This window comes from Heloderma suspectum, chromosome 4, assembly GCF_057233095.1.
Source record: "Heloderma suspectum isolate Gila_16-S chromosome 4, 16-S_ref, whole genome shotgun sequence".
Lineage (NCBI taxonomy): Eukaryota > Metazoa > Chordata > Lepidosauria > Squamata > Helodermatidae > Heloderma > Heloderma suspectum.
This window is the reverse complement of record NC_139461.1, coordinates 309,345,788-309,365,880: the sequence shown is the minus strand read 5'-3', so window position 1 is coordinate 309,365,880 and position 20,093 is coordinate 309,345,788. Positions and strand designations below refer to the sequence as shown.

Sequence of the window (20,093 nt, the reverse complement as noted above, 5' to 3'; positions counted from 1 at the left end):
GGTCATAAGCATCAGCCTATGCTACCTACTAAAAGGGACCGCGGTGGCTTAGTGGTTAAGACACTGAACTGCAGACTGGAAGGTCGGCAGGTCAGCAGTTCGAGACCCGAGTGCTGCGTGACGGAGTGAGCTCCCGTCTTCAGTCCCAGCTTCTGCCAACCTAGCAGTTCGAAAGCAAGAAATTGCAAGTAGATAAATAGGTACCGCCTTGGCGGGAAAGGTAACAGCGTTCCGTGCACCTCGGTGTTCAGTCATGCCGGCCACATGACCATGGAAGCGTCTTCGGACAGCGCTGGCTCTTCAGCTTAGAAACGGGGATGAGCACCGCACCCTAGAGTCGGACACGACTGGTTGGGGACACCTTTACCTTTTTACCTTTTTATGCTACCTACTGGTGTAATGCATGTTGTTGTTGTTCAGTCGTTCAGTCGTGTCCGACTCTTCGTGACCCCATGGACCATAGCACGCCAGGCCTTCCTGTCCTGCGCTCTCTCCCGGAGCGTGCTCAAGTTCATATTCATTGCATCCGTGATGCCATCTAGCCATCTCATCCTCTGCCGTCCCCTTCTCCTTTTGCCTTCAGTCTTTCCCAGCATCAGGGTCTTTTCCAGGGAGTTTTCTCTTCGCATTAGGTGGCCAAAATATTGGAGCTTCAGCTTCATTATCTGTCCTTCCAATGAGCACTCAGGGTTGATTTCCTTTAGGATGGACTGATTCGACCTCCTTGCAGTCCAGGGCACTCGTAAGAGTCTTCTCCAGCACAAGGTGGAAAGCTCAACTTAGCTCCATTTGTGGGGGAGGCTAAGAAAGCTCATGATGCCCATGTCTGTTTCTGCTACAGTCGTTTATGCTGCACCGTCTTTGAATTTTCCCACCTTCCTGGAGGAAAGCACTAGATAGCCCCAAACAAGCATCAAGCATCACTTGAGAGATTTCTTTTACGAGTAAAGGTTACAATATTTGGAGCTTTTTAGCTTAGAAAAAGGCGAGTAATGGATGAGACATGATAGAAGTGTATAAAATTATGCATGGTGTGGAGAAAGTGGATCTCTCTCTTATAATCTTACAACCCTGGGTCATCTCATGAAGCTGAACAGTAGGAGGTTCAGTACATAAAAAACGAAGTCTTCACCCAGCATATACTTAAACACTGGAATTCACTTCCACAAGGTGTTGTGATGGCCACCAACTTGGATGGCTTTCAATGGGTATTAGACAAATTCATGGAGGAGGAAGGCTGTCAATGACTATTGATCATTATGGCTACATATTACCTCCAGGATCAGAAGCAGCATGCCTCTGAATACCATTTGCTGGGGAACACAAGTGGGAGGGTGCTATTGCACTCAAGTCCTGCTTGTGGGCTTTCTGTAGGTGTCTGGCCACTGTGTGAACAAAATGCTGAAATAGATAGGCTATTCTTATGTGTGACATCTTTATATGATTATTCCTTGCAGACTAATGGATGGGGCTTAATGACAAACAAGGGTCAGCTGCCCAGAACATTACGCTGAATGCAGTCAAGGAGCCACAGGCCACATCAGATGGATACTGGCCTATGGAAAAGTAGTTTGTAGAATGTTGCCCAACCCAAATTTAGTGCACCCTCTTAAGGCTTCATGCTCACCTCCAAGCACCAGCCTAGGTCCATCAGTTATCAGGGCAACACTTGAAAGAAAGTAATCAATAACAGGAATCGTTTATATGTTAAGGTAAGTGTTATTAATCTGGTGAATGTTGGTATTTACTGGTAATTCTTAAGATTTAAGAGGGAAATGTAAGAAACTGTTGACATTTACGAATACATCTCAAAGCCAACCGCCTTCAGTAAACATTCAAATATCGGTTTCATTTCCATTATATACTGATAAAGGTGTAAATGTCAAAAACAAGCCTCATGGCAGAACATTCCTAACATTTCCTTCTAGACCTAACATTTAACAAAAGCCAGCATTTACTAAGTTTTTGACATTTGCTACGATGTGTATCAGGAAAGACCTGCTGCTATCTCCTCCCTTCTAGCTGAATTATGGGCGTCAGAAGTGACAGCAACACAATCCACAGGGGTTTAAGCTAGGAGCTGTGGATTGGGAGAAGGAAGGAAGGAATAAGGATGGTAAGGAGCTAGGGGCCTTTGTGATGGAGGGGAAGTAGCAGTGGAAGGTTTCACTTAGAATATGGCTGTAGCTTTATGTCAGATGGAGACATTTTGTTCTCAGGAATTTTGTCCTCATCTGGTGGTTCCTAGCCATAGGAAATGATACTGTAGGCACCTCAGCAAAAGGCAGTGACTCTTCATTGTTCTGTGACCCCGATACCTCCAGTGCCCCAAGTTGTGCTAAGGGGCACTTGCTTAGATGACTTTTTAAAAAGGAGTTGACAAATTCATGGAAGTTTGGTCTATCATCAAGTATTAGCCAAAATGGCTACATGGAATTTTGACGTTAGTGGCAATATGCCCCTGAATACCAGTTGTTGGGTGCAACAAATGGGAAGGGTTATTGTCTTAGAATCATAGAATAGTAGGGTTGGAAGGGGCCTACAAGGCCATTGAGTCCAACCCACTGCTCAATGCAGGAATCCAAGGCAGAGCATCCCTGACACATGGCTGTCCAGCCTTGTCCTTAAGGCCTCCAGTGTGGGAGAGCCCACTACCTCCCTAGGCCATTGGTTCCATTGTTGTATTGCTCTAACAGGAATGTTTTCCTGATGTTCAGCCAGAATCTGGCTTCCTGTCACTTGAGCCCATTATTCTGTGTCCTGCACTCTGGGAGGATCGAGAAGAGATGCTGGCCTTCCTCTCTGTGACAACCTTTCAAGTCCTTGAAGAGCACTGTCATATCTCCCCTCAGTCTTCTCAAGGCTAAACATGCCCAGTTCTTGCAGTCTCTCTTCATAGGGCTTTGTTTCCAGTCCCCTGATCATCTTTGCTGCCCTCCTCTGAACCCTTTCCTGTTTGTCTGCATCCTCCTTAAAATGTGGTGCCCAGAACTGGACACAGTACTCCAGGCCTAACCAGTGCTGAGCAGAGGGGAACTAGTACTTCCCGGGATTTGGAAGCTATGCTTCTATTAATGCAGCCCCAAATAGCATTGGCCTTTTTTGCAGCCACCATCATCATGGCGATCACTCGTGCCCAAATAAGATTGTCTTCCAAGAGTAGAGTCTTAACAGTGGGTCTGCAGGTGGCTGTAAAGGCCAATTCTGGATCTACACAGCCTCTCACAGTGAGGACATAGGTTCCCAGGTGGAAGGCGATCACGGTGAGGGTTTGCTTGACGTGCCTTCTGCTGAGCTCATTTCTCCCTTTCGCTCTGTACTCGTGCTTCTTCAAAGACCACAGCGCCTTTAATATAGGCTGACCTCCAGTTGGAACGCTCATGGGTTAGAGCTTCCCAGTTCTCAAAGCTTATGTTACATTTTCTTAGATTAGCTTTGAGAGCATCTTTAAATCTTTTTTGCTGTCCACCAATATTCTGTTTTCCATTCATAAGTTGGGAATAAAGTAGCTGCTTTGGGAGATGATGATCAGGCATTCGAACAACATGGCCGGTCCAGCGAAGTTGATGTTGGAGAATCATTGTTTCAATGCTGGTTATCTTTGCTTCTTCCGTTATGCTGACATTAGTCCGTCTGTCTTCCCAAGTAATTTGCAGAATTTTTCAGAGGCAGCATTGATGGAATCGTTCGAGAAGTTGGAAGCGGTGTTTATAGATGGTCCATGTTTCACAGGCGTACAGCAAGGTCGGTAGTACAATGGCTTTGTAAACAAGCATTTTAGTCTCCCTGTGAATATCCCGATCCTAGAACACTCTACGCTTCATTCGGGAGAGTGCTACACTCACAGAGCTCAGGCGATGCTGAATTTCAGCGTCAGTGTCAGCTTTTGTGGACGATGGCTGCCAAGATAAAAAAAGTGATCAACATTTTCCAGCATCACACCATTAAGCTGGATTGATGGCACTATAGAGGGATTGGTTTGTGCTTGCTGGTAAAGCACTTTGGTTTTTTGATGTTTGCAGCCACATCACATTGCTGGCTCATACTCAGCTTGTAATCGACAACAATTCCAAGATCCTTCTCGCTTGTAGTGTTGTTGAGCCACGTATCCCCCATCTTGTAACTGTGCATTTGGTTTCTTTTTCCTAGGTGCAGAACTTGGCATTTATCCCTATTAAATGTCATTCTGTTGTTTTCTGCCCAGCACTCCAGTCTATCAAGATCACTTTGAATTTTGTTTCTGTCTTCCAAAGTATTAGCTATCCCGCCCAATTTTGTGTCATCTGCAGATTTGATCAGCATTCCCTGCACCTCCTGCTCCAAGTCATTAATAAAAATGTTGAAGAGCACTGGGCCCAGGACTGAGCCCTGCGGTACCCCACTCGTTACCTCTCCCCAATTTGAGAAGATCCCATTGATAAGCACTCTTTGAGTCCGATTCTGTAGCCAACTGTAGATCCACCAGATCGTTGTTTCATCTGGCCCACTTTGAGCTAGTTTGCTCATCAGGATATCATGGGGCACATTGTCGAAAGCTTTGCTGAAGTCGAGGTATATTATGTCCACAGCATTCCCACAGTCCACAAGGGAGGTTACTTGATCAAAAAATGAGATCAGATTCGTGTGGCAGGATTTGTTCTTGACAAATCCATGTTGGCTTCCAGTAATCACTGCATTGTTTTCAAGGTGCTTACAGATGGATTGCTTTGTAATCTGCTCCAGAATTTTCCCAGGGATTGATGTCAAACTGACTGGTCTGTAGTTGCCAGGTTCCTCCTTTTTACCCTTTTTGAAGATAGGGACAACATTAGCCCTCCTCCAGTCATCCGGCACTTCCCCCGTCCTCCATGATTTCTCAGAGATAATAGACAGAGGTTCTGAGAGTTCTTCTACCAGTTCCTTTATTACTCTAGGATGCATTTCATCTGGCCCTGAAGATTTGAACTCATTCAAAGTAATGAGGTGTTCCTTGACCGTATGCTTATCGATCTCAAGCTGCTATCCTGCCCCTTCAGCCTGTACTTCGCCTTTGCCAGGGGGTCATAGACTCTGTTTTGGGAGAAGACTGAGCCAAGTAGGAATTGAGCACCTCTGCCTTTTCTTTGTCATCTGTTATCATTTTGCCATCCTTATTTAATAAGGATAACCACCGTTTCTTTCCTCTGTCTTTTACTATGCACGTAGCTGAAAAAAGCAGCTTCCTGTCCTGTTCGTAGGCTTTCCAAAGACATCTGATTCGCCATAGTGGGAACCAGGATGCTGGACTTGATGGGAACTTTGGTCTCATTCAGCAGGGCTATGTTTTTGCTATGACAAGCCTTTTCAAGCTAGAAACCTAGGATCTTTCAATTGTTAAATTTCCTCAAGAGAGTTGCTGGAGCTTAAACTTACATCCTGCCCTCAGACCCACCATCCCTCATTCTCTAGTTTGAAGGCTAGCCATGGTTATTCAGTGGTCTGGGGGGAAATGCACTCTAGACATGTTCTGTTTATCAGTTCATGTACCAGGCATGATTTCTGGTACTAGGAAGAGATTATGGAGGAATGCCATAGTTGAAATTAACCTTTATTCCTTCTATGGGCCATACTTGAAGATTCTATCCCTTCTGCAGTATCTTCTCTTGGGTCCTCTCCATAATACTTACAAACTTTATGCAACTAAACTGCCCAGAGAGCTTCATAAACCACACAGAAAGCTTCCGTTATGGGGCAGTATAGAAACCTAATAAATAATAACTATAATTTGGGACCTCCCACCCACTGCAGACTGTCAGGTGTTTTTAGAACAGGTGCTCTGCATTGAAGGAAAAGAGCACAGTTTGACTTAGATAGAAGGTAAATCTTTTGTTGCCTTCATAATGCCTTCACCATTGCCCCACCCCTCCCCAGGTTTCAGAGGATAGTGGGTCACCACTTCTATACACTGAGGGCCAAACTATATGAGTTGAAGATCCATGATCAGGTCTCCCATCTTTTTAAAAGTTTGCAAAAAGCAATCAAAGAGTGAGGGGAGGGGAAATACAGATCAGGAATCTATTGCTGGGGTGGGGGTGGGGGTTAATGCTTTCCCCATGATGCTGCTATTAATTTGGGGTGGGCAGGCATTTGGGGTGGGTTAGGGTATTTAAAAAAAAAATTTATGGTAGAATTTTATTGTTTTAAATTGTTTTATGGTATGTTGTACATCGCCCAGAGTGGCTGGGTGACCAGCCAGATGGGCGATTAATAAATTTAATAATAAATAAAAAATAAATAATTTCCCCAACTGGTCACACAGCAGCTTCAGGGGGGATGGAATAACAGGGAAAATGGCATGAGAGATGGATGACCTTTATCAGGAGAGAGAGAAGAAGTGCAACCCTGTTCGTTCTCCTTCATCTCTCAGCGACTTTTGATACCATCTTGACTTTTGATGTGTAACATCTATATGAAGTTGTTGGGAGTGATTATCATAATATAAAGTCGCTTATGAATTAGAAAGTCGCTTGTGAATTAAAATTGCAACCCCTTTTCACTGTGTTGAAGTATCTGTAACATAAACCTCACCAACCCAGCCCTTTTGTAACATGCGTCCATCTACAGCCATCAAATGGGTTTCTCGTAAAAAAAAAAAAAAGCCATATCAACGTTAAGCTCTTTTAACTTAGCTCTTAAGCTCTTTTTAACCTTTCCTACTTATTCACATTTCGCAGCTTCTCAACATTCCATGCAGTCAAGTTAAGCGCTGAAAGAGCAAAAGCAAATTATTTGCCCCCCGGCCCAAATATATATCTCTAGATTTGCAAAAAATAACTACATTTGTATAGCATAAGTAGTATAACAAATACATCATAGGAACATAAGAACCATGCTGGATCAGACCAAGGGCTCATCTAGTCCAGCATTCTGTACACACAGCGGCCAACCAGCTGTTGACCAGGAACCCACAAGCAGGGCATAAGTGCAACAGCACCCACCCACCCATATTCCCAGCAACTGGTGTACATAGGCTCACTGCCTCTGGTACTGGAGGTAGCACACAGCCAGCAAGACTAGTAGCCAGTGATAGCCTTTCCCTCCAGTAATTTGTCCAACCACCTTTTAAAGCCATCCAAATTGTTGGCCATCACTACATCCCGTGGTAGCGAATTCCATAGTCTAACTATGTGCTTTGTGTAGAAGTCCTTCCTTTTCTCTGTCCTGAATCTCCCACCAGTCAGCTTCATGGGATGACCCTGGGTTCTAGTATTTTGAGAGAGGGAGAAAACTGTCTCCTTATCCACATTCTCCACACCATGCATAATTTTGTAGATCTGTATCATGTCTCCCCTTACCCTCCTTTTTTCCAAGCCCAGCTGTTGTAACTGCCCCTCTTCTGTTCTTATGAGGAATCAGGCAAGCCAGCATGAATCCATCAGGGAAGAGGCTAGGGAGAGCCAATATGGGCGGTGGGGGGAGATGTCAGGGAGCCAGCTTGGAGCTGCCTGGGGTGTTGGGGAGGGTTGTGTCTTTCTATATCTGAATGGATGGGCGTGCCATGTGTGTGAGAAGTAGCAAGGGAGCATGAAAGGGTTTACAGGTGATCCAGTGGGGAGGGGATTTTAGAGGGATCCTGAAAGACGGGTGGGCAAATTGGGAGTATCCAGGGGCCAATTTCCTCCACCCTCAGATAACCATCCTCCTGCCCAACACAGAAAATCAGATCTAAAGGGTGCCCTGCTGAATGAGTGGTGCCAGCTACTAACTGGGACAAACCCATGGTTGCCATGGAGGCCATGAAGTCCTGAGCCACTCCCGACAAGGTGGCTTTTGCATGTATGTTGAGGTACCCCAGCATAAGAAGCCAGGGATTGGGGGGGGGGGCAGCACCAGCCCTGAGACCACCCCAGCTAGCTCAGGAACGGAGATTGTTGGGTAGCAGAACAGGCGGTACACCAACAGAATCCCTATTCTGTCCCAAACACCCACCTTCAGATATGCACTCGAAACTGGAAGACTGCAGGATGGGGTACCTGGTCATGAAGATAGAATCACATTAGATCACTGCAACTCCACCTCCCTGCCCCCCCCAGGTCTTGCCTGCCACAACATGAGAACCCAGGTGGGCAAGTCTGGGAGAGATTTACTTTATTTATTATTTATTATTGCATTTATATCCCGCCTTTTTTCCTCTTGCAAGGCACCCAAGGTGGCTTACATGATCCTCCTCCTCTCCAACAACAACCCTGTGAGGTAGGTTCGGCTGAGAGTGTGTGACTGGTCCAAAGTCACCCAATGAGCTTCCATGGCCGAGTGGGGACTAGAACCCGGATCTCCCAGCTCCCAGTCCAACACTCTTGCCACTACACCACACTGGCTCTACATTTTACTTTATGGAAAACCTCTACATCCTCCCTTGACTGTAATTACACAAAGAAACAGAGCTGGAAGTTATCCAAATACAGGTGACACCTGACTCCAGATCCCTGGATGACTTCACCCACCAGCTTCATGTAGATGCTAAAGATAATGCAGGTTTAAGCTAGACCTTTATGGGACTCCGCATCTCAAATGTCATCAAGTCGAGCAACGATCCCGCAATGCTACTTTCTGAAACCAACCCTGCAAGTAACCCCTCCCTCCAGTAGCACAGCCCCAATCCAAATCCTTTCCCAGCTGTTTTTTAACAACTACTTAAAGAGATGAGAGATGTAATCACAGGTCACACATGGGTGACCATTGTTCTATGAACAATTAAATGGCCATGTGTGTATGCCAAAAGCACAAATCCCTTAGCTTAAATGAAAGTGTTTTTAAATACCATGTTTTTGCAATGTCATTTGAAGTGTATCCAAGAGCAGGCTTTTAAATCTGGTTGGCAACACACACACCCCGTCCTCCCACATTTTATTACCACTGAAATGATTTAATTGATCATTTAATTGGTCAAAGTCAGAAATAATGCCAATTGGAGGTAGAGTATACTCTAGCGTATTGGCTAACTGGTGATTTCGACGGTGCCCAGATTTTATTACTTATTTGGGAATAATTATCCCTAGAGATATATCTCAAATGATCAAGTTAAATTTAAACAAGTTGATTAATGATATTTCATGAGATATAGATGGGCACCTTTAAAGCTGAGTTTATGGGGTAAGGTTAATACATTTAAGTAGAATACTATACCTTGAATTGTTTATGTTATACATGTGATCCCCTTATTTATACCTGGCAAATATTTGTAGAAGTGTAATGCTTTGTTTCACAAAGTTGGAGTGGGGGGGGTTCCTTTCCACCAAGAATATTGAAAAGGATGCAACTCCCAATTAAATAAGATGGGTTTGGCTTTCCAGATCTTGCCACACATCACCGGGCTTATCTGCTGACATGTACTAAATGTTGGTCTTTTCCATGTAGATTTGATTTTCCACCTTGGTCAGTTTTGGAATCTTCCTGGCTGGACCCCCTCTCCCGATGGACATTTGGTTCTCTGCATATTACAGTGAATAGGACTCCTCCCATAATCTCAGGTATCAGAGATGTGTGGCATATAATGTCAAGCCAATTACAGATTGAGCCATTTCCCCATGCCAAATTGACTCCATGGGGAAATCCAGATTTAGATATTGGCAAGAAAAAGTTTTTGTGGTGGACCTGGATGGATGATTATTTTTACCTTAGATCAATTACTGGGTGTTGATTATGAGTTTTTGCCATTTTCAGCTTTGCGAGATAAATTTGATTTGCCTGCTACAGCTGAATGGCAGTACTTGCAGTTGCAACATTTGATAGAATCTAAATTTGGTCCTGCTGCTTTCACTGCCTCCTTGCTATTCAAAACACTTATTAAAGCTGACCATGTATATCAACCCACGATTCATGTTTATAAATACTTATTATCAGTGAATAAATGTGATACATGGAGTCTTCGGCAAGAATGTTACAGGGAAATATCCTATTTCCCTAATCAATGGACTGCCACTTTGGTACCTGTATCCGATGTGTTTATGGACCTTTGGTTACATCTTATTCAGCAAAAATTCTTGTTTCAGGTCTACTGGATGCCATGTCTCTTTAATAAAGGTTTGTCTAACTCGGCTAATTGTTGGAGGTGTAATACTGCTTTTAATCATATGTTCTGGAAATGCCCAATAGTTGCCTCCTTTTCGATAAACTTTATACTGGAACGTTCTTTAATAATTATTGATGTACATGTTCTCTTAAATTATTTACCTGCTTCTTGGAATGTAATACATGGTCAATGTAAATGGATTTTTTGCGCCCTCTTGACATCTAAAAGACTGATGCTACAACACTGGCAGGATAAGTGCTCATCGTTTATAATGCAATGGATTGAAGACCTAACAACACTGGCAACGTTCAGAAGAGTGGTATATAGGTGCCACTCATGAATGGACTTATATTTGGTCTGCTTTTACTGAAGTTTATGTATAATCTTGTTTCCCTTTGTTAACAACAAAAAAGACCATCAAGGAGAAAGGCGTACTCCTTGTTGTGCTAGTTTTCTACTGACAGGGATTTGTTTTTTTTAACATAGGGGAGCATTCAAAAACTGTCCTTTATCTGCAGTCTGAAATGGTGCTGTCCATTCTGCATCCTCAGGATTGTACCTCATCATTCTGCTGCATGCATAAGACCAGGCCTCCTCCACCCACCATCCCGGCCCACTCCACCATTCATTACCATAATCAGAATTCAGAAACAAATTTTATTCTGCATAATACAATCAGCTCCACAAAAGAGGAATGTAAAGGTTCATATAAACATCACAAATAGTTTTATCAGCCTATGATTAAAAAAAATAGTTCAGAGTGCTAGAAAGCGATAATTTATAGATATGAAATATTTAATTATATTTAACTTCTATCCCACCTTTCAGCCCCTTTTTGCCCCTGCCCCTGCTAAGGGTCCCCAAGACAGCTTACATGCAAATTCCATTTTAAAAAATACAATACATCATAAAAATAGAATCCAATAATCAAATACAATCAAAATTACTAATTACAGATAGCTTTAATATATATTACATATATAAAAAGACATGCAGCTGGTTACAGCTCAAGAAATATTTTAGTCCATTTCACAGATAATGTTTCAGGCACAATCCAGCCAGAAACGCTCCCAAAATGAATGGGACCTATGCCAGCGCCAAGCCCCATTCATGTCAACAGGGTTCATGCAGAAGAAGTTCTAGTTGGATTGTGCTATTTTTATTGCACTAAAAATAGCTTTAAAATTGCCTCTGCCTTTACACTCGTTTTAAGGAGAGATATCCTTAGGAAAAAAAAATACCAAGCTGAAATTTCAAATGTTCTGCATTGAACATTTTCTTTAGAGAAGCAAGCTCACTGTATCTGGGTATGCAGCTATTTCAATAGAAATACTGCTGATATAAAAGGTGGGTTAATTGTAGTCCTTGGATGCTGAGGTAGGGCATGGTCAAATCCACAAGACAATTCGCCTAAGCAGGCCCAATGAAATGTATGGAACTTGCACAACAGCATGTATGTGTTTCTGCACACTTCCTATTAATTTCATTGGGCGTGTGTAGTAGAAAGGTCCAGCAGATTATGCCTAATGGTTTCTCTCCTCAGAATGGCAGCCATCAAACAGAGCCCCACAGAGCTGTAAAAGGTTTGAAATGTAAAAGTCACCTGGAATGAGTGCATTTGTATCAATGCTACAGGGCAATAATAATTTACCTTATATTTCCTTGATAAAACCTATATCCCATGGACACAGAATAAAGAGCTAAATAAATATTGTCATCTTGGTCAGACAGAAGAAGTTGGAAGTCAACAGACAGGGAACTGCTGATCCAGGAGAATTTTAGAAAAAGGCTACTGTGATTTTGGAATTAGGTGTGCCAAACAGATTGGCTTTGCATGGGGACTTGGAGAAGCAGAGGTCCAGGTGGTGGTCTCTGCCAGGTACAAGCAGCACAGTAGAAGGCACAATAATGGAAGGAGGGAACAGAGGGGCCATGAGCAGAGGAGCTAGTGTGCAGGGGACAGAGAGGGGATGAAAGAAAAGATACTGAGTAAGGGCAGAGAAGTGGAGAGTTGAAAATGTAAATGGCGAATTACCTAGTCGCCTGTGGTGAATAAATATCACCTCCAGGTGACCAGCCATGGTAGCATTAGGTTTTATTTGCTTTTTTAAAAGTAGTTCTTATTTTTCTTTAGGTCACTTAATACTAATATAGTAAGCATATGTAGGCAGAAGAGCTGGTAAAAATGGGCTGGTAACTTCTGTCTTATTTTTGAGGCTGGCTTAGGAGTTTATAGCTCCTGCATAAAGGAAGAGTGAGTCAGCACAGGAGTATTATTATATCTCGGTGCTGACTTGCGCGCGCTCTCTCTCTCTCTCTGTGCACTAGGTACAAGGACTATTGCTACAAGATTGGTTCTCCTGTCCAAAACTTACTACTTGTTCCACAGTAAAATGACGCATGTGGGGTGCAGGTTGCATTTTTAACAATTTTCAAATGTTCCCATTTAAAATTACTGAGGTAGAATGGGAGAAAGAGATGCCTCATTCCCCTTCCATTGCTATCACGTTCCCTGACAATAAGGTTATATTTCTGGAGCGGAAAACTGCCCAGCCAAAGAAAAATACCAAAGGTTTCTGTTTACACAATGTATTCAAACTGCACAAAAATTAGAGGTTGGATCCAGAATTAGCCATATTTAGAGTAGACCCATTGATTTCAATGGCTCTACTCTAAGTATGGCTAAATCTGGGCTGAGGCCGAGGCTTGCCACTTGCAAAATGTTAAGCCTCTTTCCTCCCCCATTAAGAAAGAGCAGCTCCACACTCTGCAATAAATCAGATGTACTAAAATATCAGACAGCAAGAAGGAGCCATAGTAAGACACAGAGCAGCAACGTAACAACACAGGACTTCTTATTGCACACATTCCCACAATCCTTGGTGTTGAGGAAAAAACCCAGTTACATCATCTTAGTGCAAACACTGGGCTAAATTCACACCTGTGGGCTTTGCGCAGTTCTAACGGTTATATCAGAGATGATTGTGGGCCAGAGCAGCTGAATTCCACGAAAATTGCTACAAAATGGCAGCTAAATCCAATCCAGTTGGAATATCAAGGGACCTAACCCCAGGTCTCCTTGCATCAAGTTTCTCTAAGACTTCTTTTTTTAAAGTAGGCACTTTATATATTCAGAGCTGGAATGGGGGGGGGGGAATCAGAAGCCCTCTTTTCCCTGCCACCATGCAGCGCACGTAGAAATAGTGCAGTGCAAGTGGATCTGTTGTACAGGGTACACAAAAGTGTGAGAGAGTGGAGACTAAGGATGGGGAACCTGTGGCTCTCCAGATGTTGTTGGACTGCAACACCCATCAGCACCAGCCAGCATGACCCATTGTCAAAGATGACGGGAGTTGTAGTCCAACATCTGGAGGGGGCACAGGTTTCCCCCCTCCTCCCATAGTCCATATCCAACGAAGTTGGAATGCATGAATAACCACATACAGTTCTAGGTACAGTAGGCACTGTTGATACGGACGATCACAGCATTTCTTTGGACTGGGGGGCAATTCTCATCAAGGCTTATACAGGGCTCACTGGGAAAAAGGCAGCAACCTTGCAAAATGTCGTTTCCTTCCCTCGTGTACAATTGACCACTCTCCACATACTAGGTTATTTTCTTAAGAGTTGCATCATATATTTATAATCGCTGGTAGAACAAAAAGTGCAAAAACCAGGAGAAGCCAAGCTTCACCAGATCAGTGGTTCTCTAGTCAAAACCCCAGATGCAATTAAAAAAAAAAATTAAAAACACATTTTTGGTAAGAGGAAACACTTTCAAGTAAAATTCAAAAACGGAAGCTTAAAAAACATTTGTACAAAAGGAGTTCCCTGGGACAGAGCAATTTACATTTGGTGGTCATGACGGCCTCGTTATAAAAATGAAAAGCCTTCAGATGGTCCTATACAAAGGTTCTTTAATGCCACGCCAAGAAAGGTTTGTGTTCCTTCTGTCAGCTGTTCTTCTGGTTTTGAGCAAGGAAGCTCCACTTAGTGGAGGAACTCTTTTCCTGGGCTAGCAGGTAGTATTCTTCTGAAAGGGACTTCGTGGACGTTCCCTTGGTTTTCTGCAGCATCCATTTGGTCCCCAAAGCAAAGATGCACTGGGATTCTACAGAGTACCCCAACCTTTTGGCCCCCCTACTGAAAGACAGACAGATATTTCCTCTTCCAGAAAGAAAGCCTTCAGAAAAGAAGACATTCACCAGTGGTTATAATCAGAAAAGCCATCTAGCACGGTGGTGACCAAACCTTCTCGACTATCGTGCCAGCAGGTCAAGTCCAAAGTACGAGACCACATCGCTTCTGCTGCCCTCTGCGACTTGGAGTGGTTTTGCCACTGGACTACTAAGCCAAGGGAGCAGGAGGCCACACAGAGCAGCCTCTGTGCTGTAGCCAAACCCACGCTCTATCCAGGCATCTCACAAACCTGTGCCACGTGTGTTGCCTGTGCTGCTGGCCGGCCACCAATGATGTAGGGGTGGTCACCAAATTAAGGTCGGGGTCCCTCATTGCGCCCTTCTCATGGTTCAATGCCTGAAGAGCAAACGTTTTTGCACGTGTTTTTTTTCCCCTAGCGGCTTAGTGTGGCAATTCTTGTATCTGTTAAAAAGGTGGGAAGGTGCAGAGAAAAACGTCGCGGGTCCATTACAAACAGCTACATGTTTCGGCCGATGGGCCTCCGTTCGCATCACCGAGCGGCCGACAGCCTCCTGATCTGGATGTCGGTAGCAGAGGTGTAGCACCCCTGGGTCCTGTAATGTTCCAGAAGGCTTCGCCACAAGGGGTTGCTTTCCAGGAGATAATGGTTTCCTAGAAGCAAAAGCGGGTGGCGGGGAAAACAGAATGAAGAACAGCATTATGTGCGTGACATTTTCACAACAAGTGGTTACACTTCAGGCAGCGGCATGGTTAGGGCCTCAAGCCCAGTGGTGAAGCTACACGCTCTGCATGCGGGAGGCTCCAGGTTCAATTCTGAGCCTCTCCAGTTTTAAAAATGCCTGAGCAGTAGGTGATGGTCAAGGCCTCTCTCTACCTGAGACTCTGGGGAGCCGATGCCAGTCAGAGTAGATAATATCAGGCTACATGGGACGTATGGTCTGCCTCTGTATAAAGGCAGCTTCCTATGTATCTTGGGTGGTTTGCACCAGTAAAACAGAGGCAAAGCGGACATTGATAAGAGGAGGTTCTGTACTGAGGGATGAGGTCAGCAGCTGGCAACTGCTGGACCAAATCCAGCCCCCTCTTTTGCCAAAGCAAAGGAGAGCCAGTGTGGTGTGATGGCTAGAGTGTTGGACTGGTACATGGGAGAGCCAGGTTCTAGTCCCCACTCAGCCACGGAAGCTCATTGGTTTCTTTGGGCCAGTCACAGGCTCTCAGCCTGACCTGCTTCGCAGGGTGGTTGTTGTGAGGATAAAATGGAGAGGAGGAGGATTACGTACACTGCCTTGGGCTCCTTAAGGAGGAAAAATAAGTGGGATATAAATGAAATAAATAAATGAAATAAATGGAATGAATGAATGAGCATGGAGAGAGAACACCAGTTCTGGCTATACTTGCCCACTTCTGTCACTTCCCAGGGTAAAGGGGTATTGAGGCTTCCCCTGGCATCCAATGGGCACCTCTGCAGCCATGCACTTCACACAATGGGGCTGGCCTGTCCCTGCTCGCACAAACTGTTTCCTCAGCACCCCCCTCCCCAGTCACTCACCTATAATACAAAGCCCCTCCTGTGCCCGGGTGATGGCGACATTGATCTGGTTTGGGTCAGCCAAAAAGCCCAAGAACTTCTTCTGCCAGCTCTTGGTGGGCTTTCTGTCAATCTCCAAGCGGGCACACGAGCGGACGGTGGACACAATCACATACTTCCATTCACTGCCTGGGGGCCAGAAATGGCAACAGGTCATTCAGGGTGGTGTACGGTTTGGGCCACCACATCTCAAAAAGGATGTTGTGGAGTTGGAAAAGGCACAGAAAAGGGAAACCAAAATTATCATGGGGCTGGAGCAACTCCCCTATGAGGAAAGGGTACAATGCTTGGCATTGTTTAGCTTAGAAAATAGGTGAGCAAGGGGGGACATGATAGAGGTGTACAAAATTATGAATGGCGTGGAGGTAGGGAGACATTTTTCTCCCTTGGTGGGAGATTCAGGACAGATACAAGGAAGGACTTCTTCACACTGTGCATAATCAAGCTATGGAATTTAGTTCCACAAGATGTGGTGATGGCCGCCAATTTGGATGGTTTTAAAAGGGGATTGGACACATTCTTGGAAGAGAAGGCTTTCAATGGCTACTAGTCCTGGTGGCTATATGCTACCTCCAGGATCAGAGGCAGTATGACTCTGTACACCAGTTGCTGGGGAACATGGCTAGGAGGGTGCTGTTGCACTCATGTCCTGCTTGTGGGTTTCCCATGGGCAGCTGGTTGGCCACTGTGTCAGCGGAATGCAGGACTAGATGGACCCTTGGTCTGATCCAGCAGGGCTCTTCTGATGTCAGCCACGCTCAGCCACGAAACTCACTGGGGGATTTGGGCCAGTCACTTATCTGCAGGGGGTCCACAATTTCACTCACCACAGTGAGTGACCTCTCATGAACATGACGAGCCCAAGCTTGGTACAGGACAGGGGCGCAAGGAGTCTTCCTTGGAGGTGTGCTGGACTTCAGAGGCCCTCCAAGCTGGAGGGGGGAGCAGAGGCTTGATTTCATACTGTGCTTCTGAGCACACTTCTGGTTGCAGGGCTGGAGACGGGTGGGGTGAGGAGTCATCCCTGACCTCACGATGAGAGACTAGACTCCGTCACTTGGGGGTGGGGAACCTGGTGACCAGACGTTTCTGGTTGGCTACCAAGGCCAGACAAAATTTGGGGAGTTCTGCTCGTCTCTCAGCGTAACCTACCACACAGGGTAGTTGTAAGAATAAAATTGTTGAGAAGGAAATGTCCTGACCACCTGAGAGGAAAAGCAGCGTAAAAATGAAGCAAACTGACTAGAACTGGGGTGAAATTATATATTTTCTCTTCCAACACATACTCCCCAAACCACTTTTGCCAAGGTAACACAAATGTGGGTGCTTATCCCTCGCCCACCCACCGGTTGCCTCCTGCAAGTGCCTGGGTCCGCTCACAAGGCAGACACAAGGGTTGCTAGCCCTCTGTTTGCCTTGCAACATGGCATGCCACCCTTAGAAATGCATACTGGAAAGAGGATGTAAAATCACGTTTGTAGGTTGCCTCCCTAGCAGTGAATGCCCAAGTCCTCAACACTTACAGCTGATCGGATTCAGCATTTGGAGACTCCCAGAGCCAGTTTACACACATGTCACATTCTAAAAAAGCAATCACATGGAAACCCGCTCTACTGGTTTAGAATGACAAAGCCTCCTTCTAATCGGGTCTGCTTACAGCCTTGAAAGGTTGGAAAGTCCTAAAAGTGCTCACCAGACCCTCCCCTTTCCTGCACCCTCAGGTATGAGATGACCCCAGCTGTGGTATATTTATTCTTCTCAAAAGCAGCTCCTTGCCAGAGCAAAAGGGACATTAAAAGCTAAACTTTTAACCTTTGCATTGCCTATGCAGTTAATCTCCCTTAGCAGTTGGGATGGGGGAGTGCTGAGATTAGGTGCAAGAGATAACAGCGGTGGCCTTGGAAAATAATTTGTGTAAATACTCGGGTGTGGACATAGGATGCTTTTTCTGGTGCAGGGTGTGCCATGGCTACCTCACAGGTCAGCTGCAGGCAGATCACGCTGGCTAAAACGCAGAGCCCTGCTTTACACGGCTACAACTTGCCTTGGCTTTTCATGATGGTGCACACAGTTACATGCCACAGCCCTGCTTCAGAAAGAAGCTTCTTGATCTCGACTACCTGGGCGTTGTAAGGGGTGAGGATAGCAATGTGCTCAGGCTTGGTGGTCTTGTCGAGTGTCAGCTGCTTTGCGATTCTCACCTGAAAAAGAGCGTGGAGACAACGTCCTTACGTATTCCATCACATCCTAGCAGGTACAAGAAACAGAGCCCAAGATGGGCTAGGCAGATAATAAGAATTATAAGAATCATTATTATCGCCATCATAATTATTATTATATTAGATTTGTGCCCCACCTTTCTCCCAAAATCTCTTACTGCCAGAAACTAAGGCTTAGGAATGGCGTTTCAACCTGTTGGAATGGGGGGGAAACTGCTCAAGGGTCAGAACACCACCTAGTGGAGGCTGTGGCTCTGGTGTCGGTGGGGCCGTGCATCTGCTCCCGGTTTCAGTCACAGCCAGTCAGAACCCTAAAGGAGTTCTCCACGGTGTGAAGTATCCCTTGTTCAACACGCAAAGCACCTTGGATAGCTCCTAAAGAGTTGTGACTGGTTCTAACTGAAATCTGGAGTGGATTCACCGGCCCACTGCCATCAGAACCACCAGCCTCTGCTGAAACCACCAAATGATTGGTGGTCAGGGGGAAAGGGCTGGGGGCAGGGAAAGGGGGTGCGGCCTTCTGGGGAACCCCGGGACTGGCCGGATTTAGCCCCTGGGCCTAAGGTTCTACACCCCTGGACTAGACAATCTGGGGTGTTACAGCATGTTGAAACTGTACTAAGCCAATCCATGACTAAACTGGGATTCAAACTCTTGTCTCTACCCGCTAGGCAGTGTTGCCAACTGACCGGATAAAAATAACCTGGCCCATCCCTGTGCCTTTCACAGAACCTCAGTCTGCAGAAACCACCATCTGACGCTTCTCACCACTGCCTGCTCGTCTCTGCAGATCAAGGCGCTCTGGAAGGCGGAGGAGCCGGCCAGAGCGGGCCGTCTTCACCCTCGGCCACGTGCACGCTTGCCGGAGAGGCCAGGCAATCGCTGCCCATTGCAGCTTTACTCACCACCTGCTCCGCTTCTTCCTGGTTGGCCCGGGAGTTCTCATTCCCGTCCTCGGTGGAGACGATGAGGCTCCTCTCTCTTCCCTGTATGTGGCCGAAGATGATGGGGCAAGAGAGCCGGTTCTTGTGGCAGAAGGCGCTGCAGCGACGGCGAAGGTTAGGGCAGGTCCTCAGTCTCCGGTTGTAAAACGCCTCGGATGGGAACGCACAAATCTCACGGTGCTGCGGGGACAAAAAGAGAGACGTGGCGTCTCACACGGTGGCGGTGGCTCAGTGTCACAGACGACGTTGTGCTGATAGCAGACACGCACTCATCCATCCGGCTCCACACTCTGGGCCTCCACGTCTGCGCTTCCCCAGAAGGCTCTCCCGGCACCCAACATGATATGCTTTCGGCGTACAGGGAAAGGTGCATCATCCTCATCATTTGCCCAGGACATGTAACCTTTTATTTTCCCAAGTTTCTAGTTGGTTTCTACCACTGAATATTGTTCATGCTGCTTCCCGTATTACACGGCTTTATACAACCGCTCTGACATTTCCAGATTTTAAATATTGCTCATTAGCCATTTTTATGCAGGCTTAAAGGGTGAGGTAGAGGTTTTTCAAAATTTAATTAATTTCATTATTCTTATGGCGATATTTGAACTCTTGGCTCTCTCTTAATCCTGGGGCACTGGTTTCCCTCCCTGAGGCTTATTATAGGTTCAGGATTGGCAAAAGGAAACAAACGATACCCTGCTTTTCTTTATTAAAAACAACAATCCTGAAAGCAGCTTACCCAAAAAACTGATAAAATACATAGAACACAATTTTAAAAGCTCAAATTACTAATGACAATTTCATGCAAGAAAAGCAAGGACTTTTTGATACACACTGCATGATTGGTGTGTTAGTGCAACCCTGTCATTTTCCTGGTAGAAATGTGGGGTACAAATCAAATAAATAATTAACTACTGGTAGTTATTGGCTACTAGCCAAGATAACTTTTCAAGAATTAGAAAAATTCATGGAGAAGAGACCGGACAGCAATCAGTCATGACAGATAATGGACCATCCACTCTTCCTCTGGATAGCAGTTGCTGGAGGCAAATATGGGAACCCATTTATTTATTTGTGTCCCATCTTACCATGAAAACATGCCCTAAGTGGCTAAAAATGATTACAGGAATATGAAGGAAACAATCAAAATG

At 45.3% G+C, this 20,093-nt stretch overlaps 1 protein-coding gene across 8 annotated transcripts in view; it reads right to left on the bottom strand.

Moving 5' to 3' along the window:
- Positions 1-10,667: 10,667 nt before the first annotated feature.
- The window catches only part of HELZ2 (helicase with zinc finger 2), an 84,672-nt gene continuing 75,246 nt past the window's right edge, over positions 10,668-20,093 (bottom strand). For all 8 annotated transcript variants that reach the window (XM_084854484.1, XM_084854485.1, XM_084854486.1 and 5 more), the window contains 4 exons: positions 18,904-19,122; positions 17,820-17,980; positions 15,741-15,904; positions 10,668-14,842 (listed from right to left, as the gene is read on the bottom strand). In XM_084854484.1, the coding sequence (XP_084710610.1) occupies positions 14,721-14,842; positions 15,741-15,904; positions 17,820-17,980; positions 18,904-19,122 (666 nt within the window). In that variant the 3' untranslated portion in view covers positions 10,668-14,720. The remainder of the gene's footprint in view (positions 14,843-15,740; positions 15,905-17,819; positions 17,981-18,903; positions 19,123-20,093) is intronic.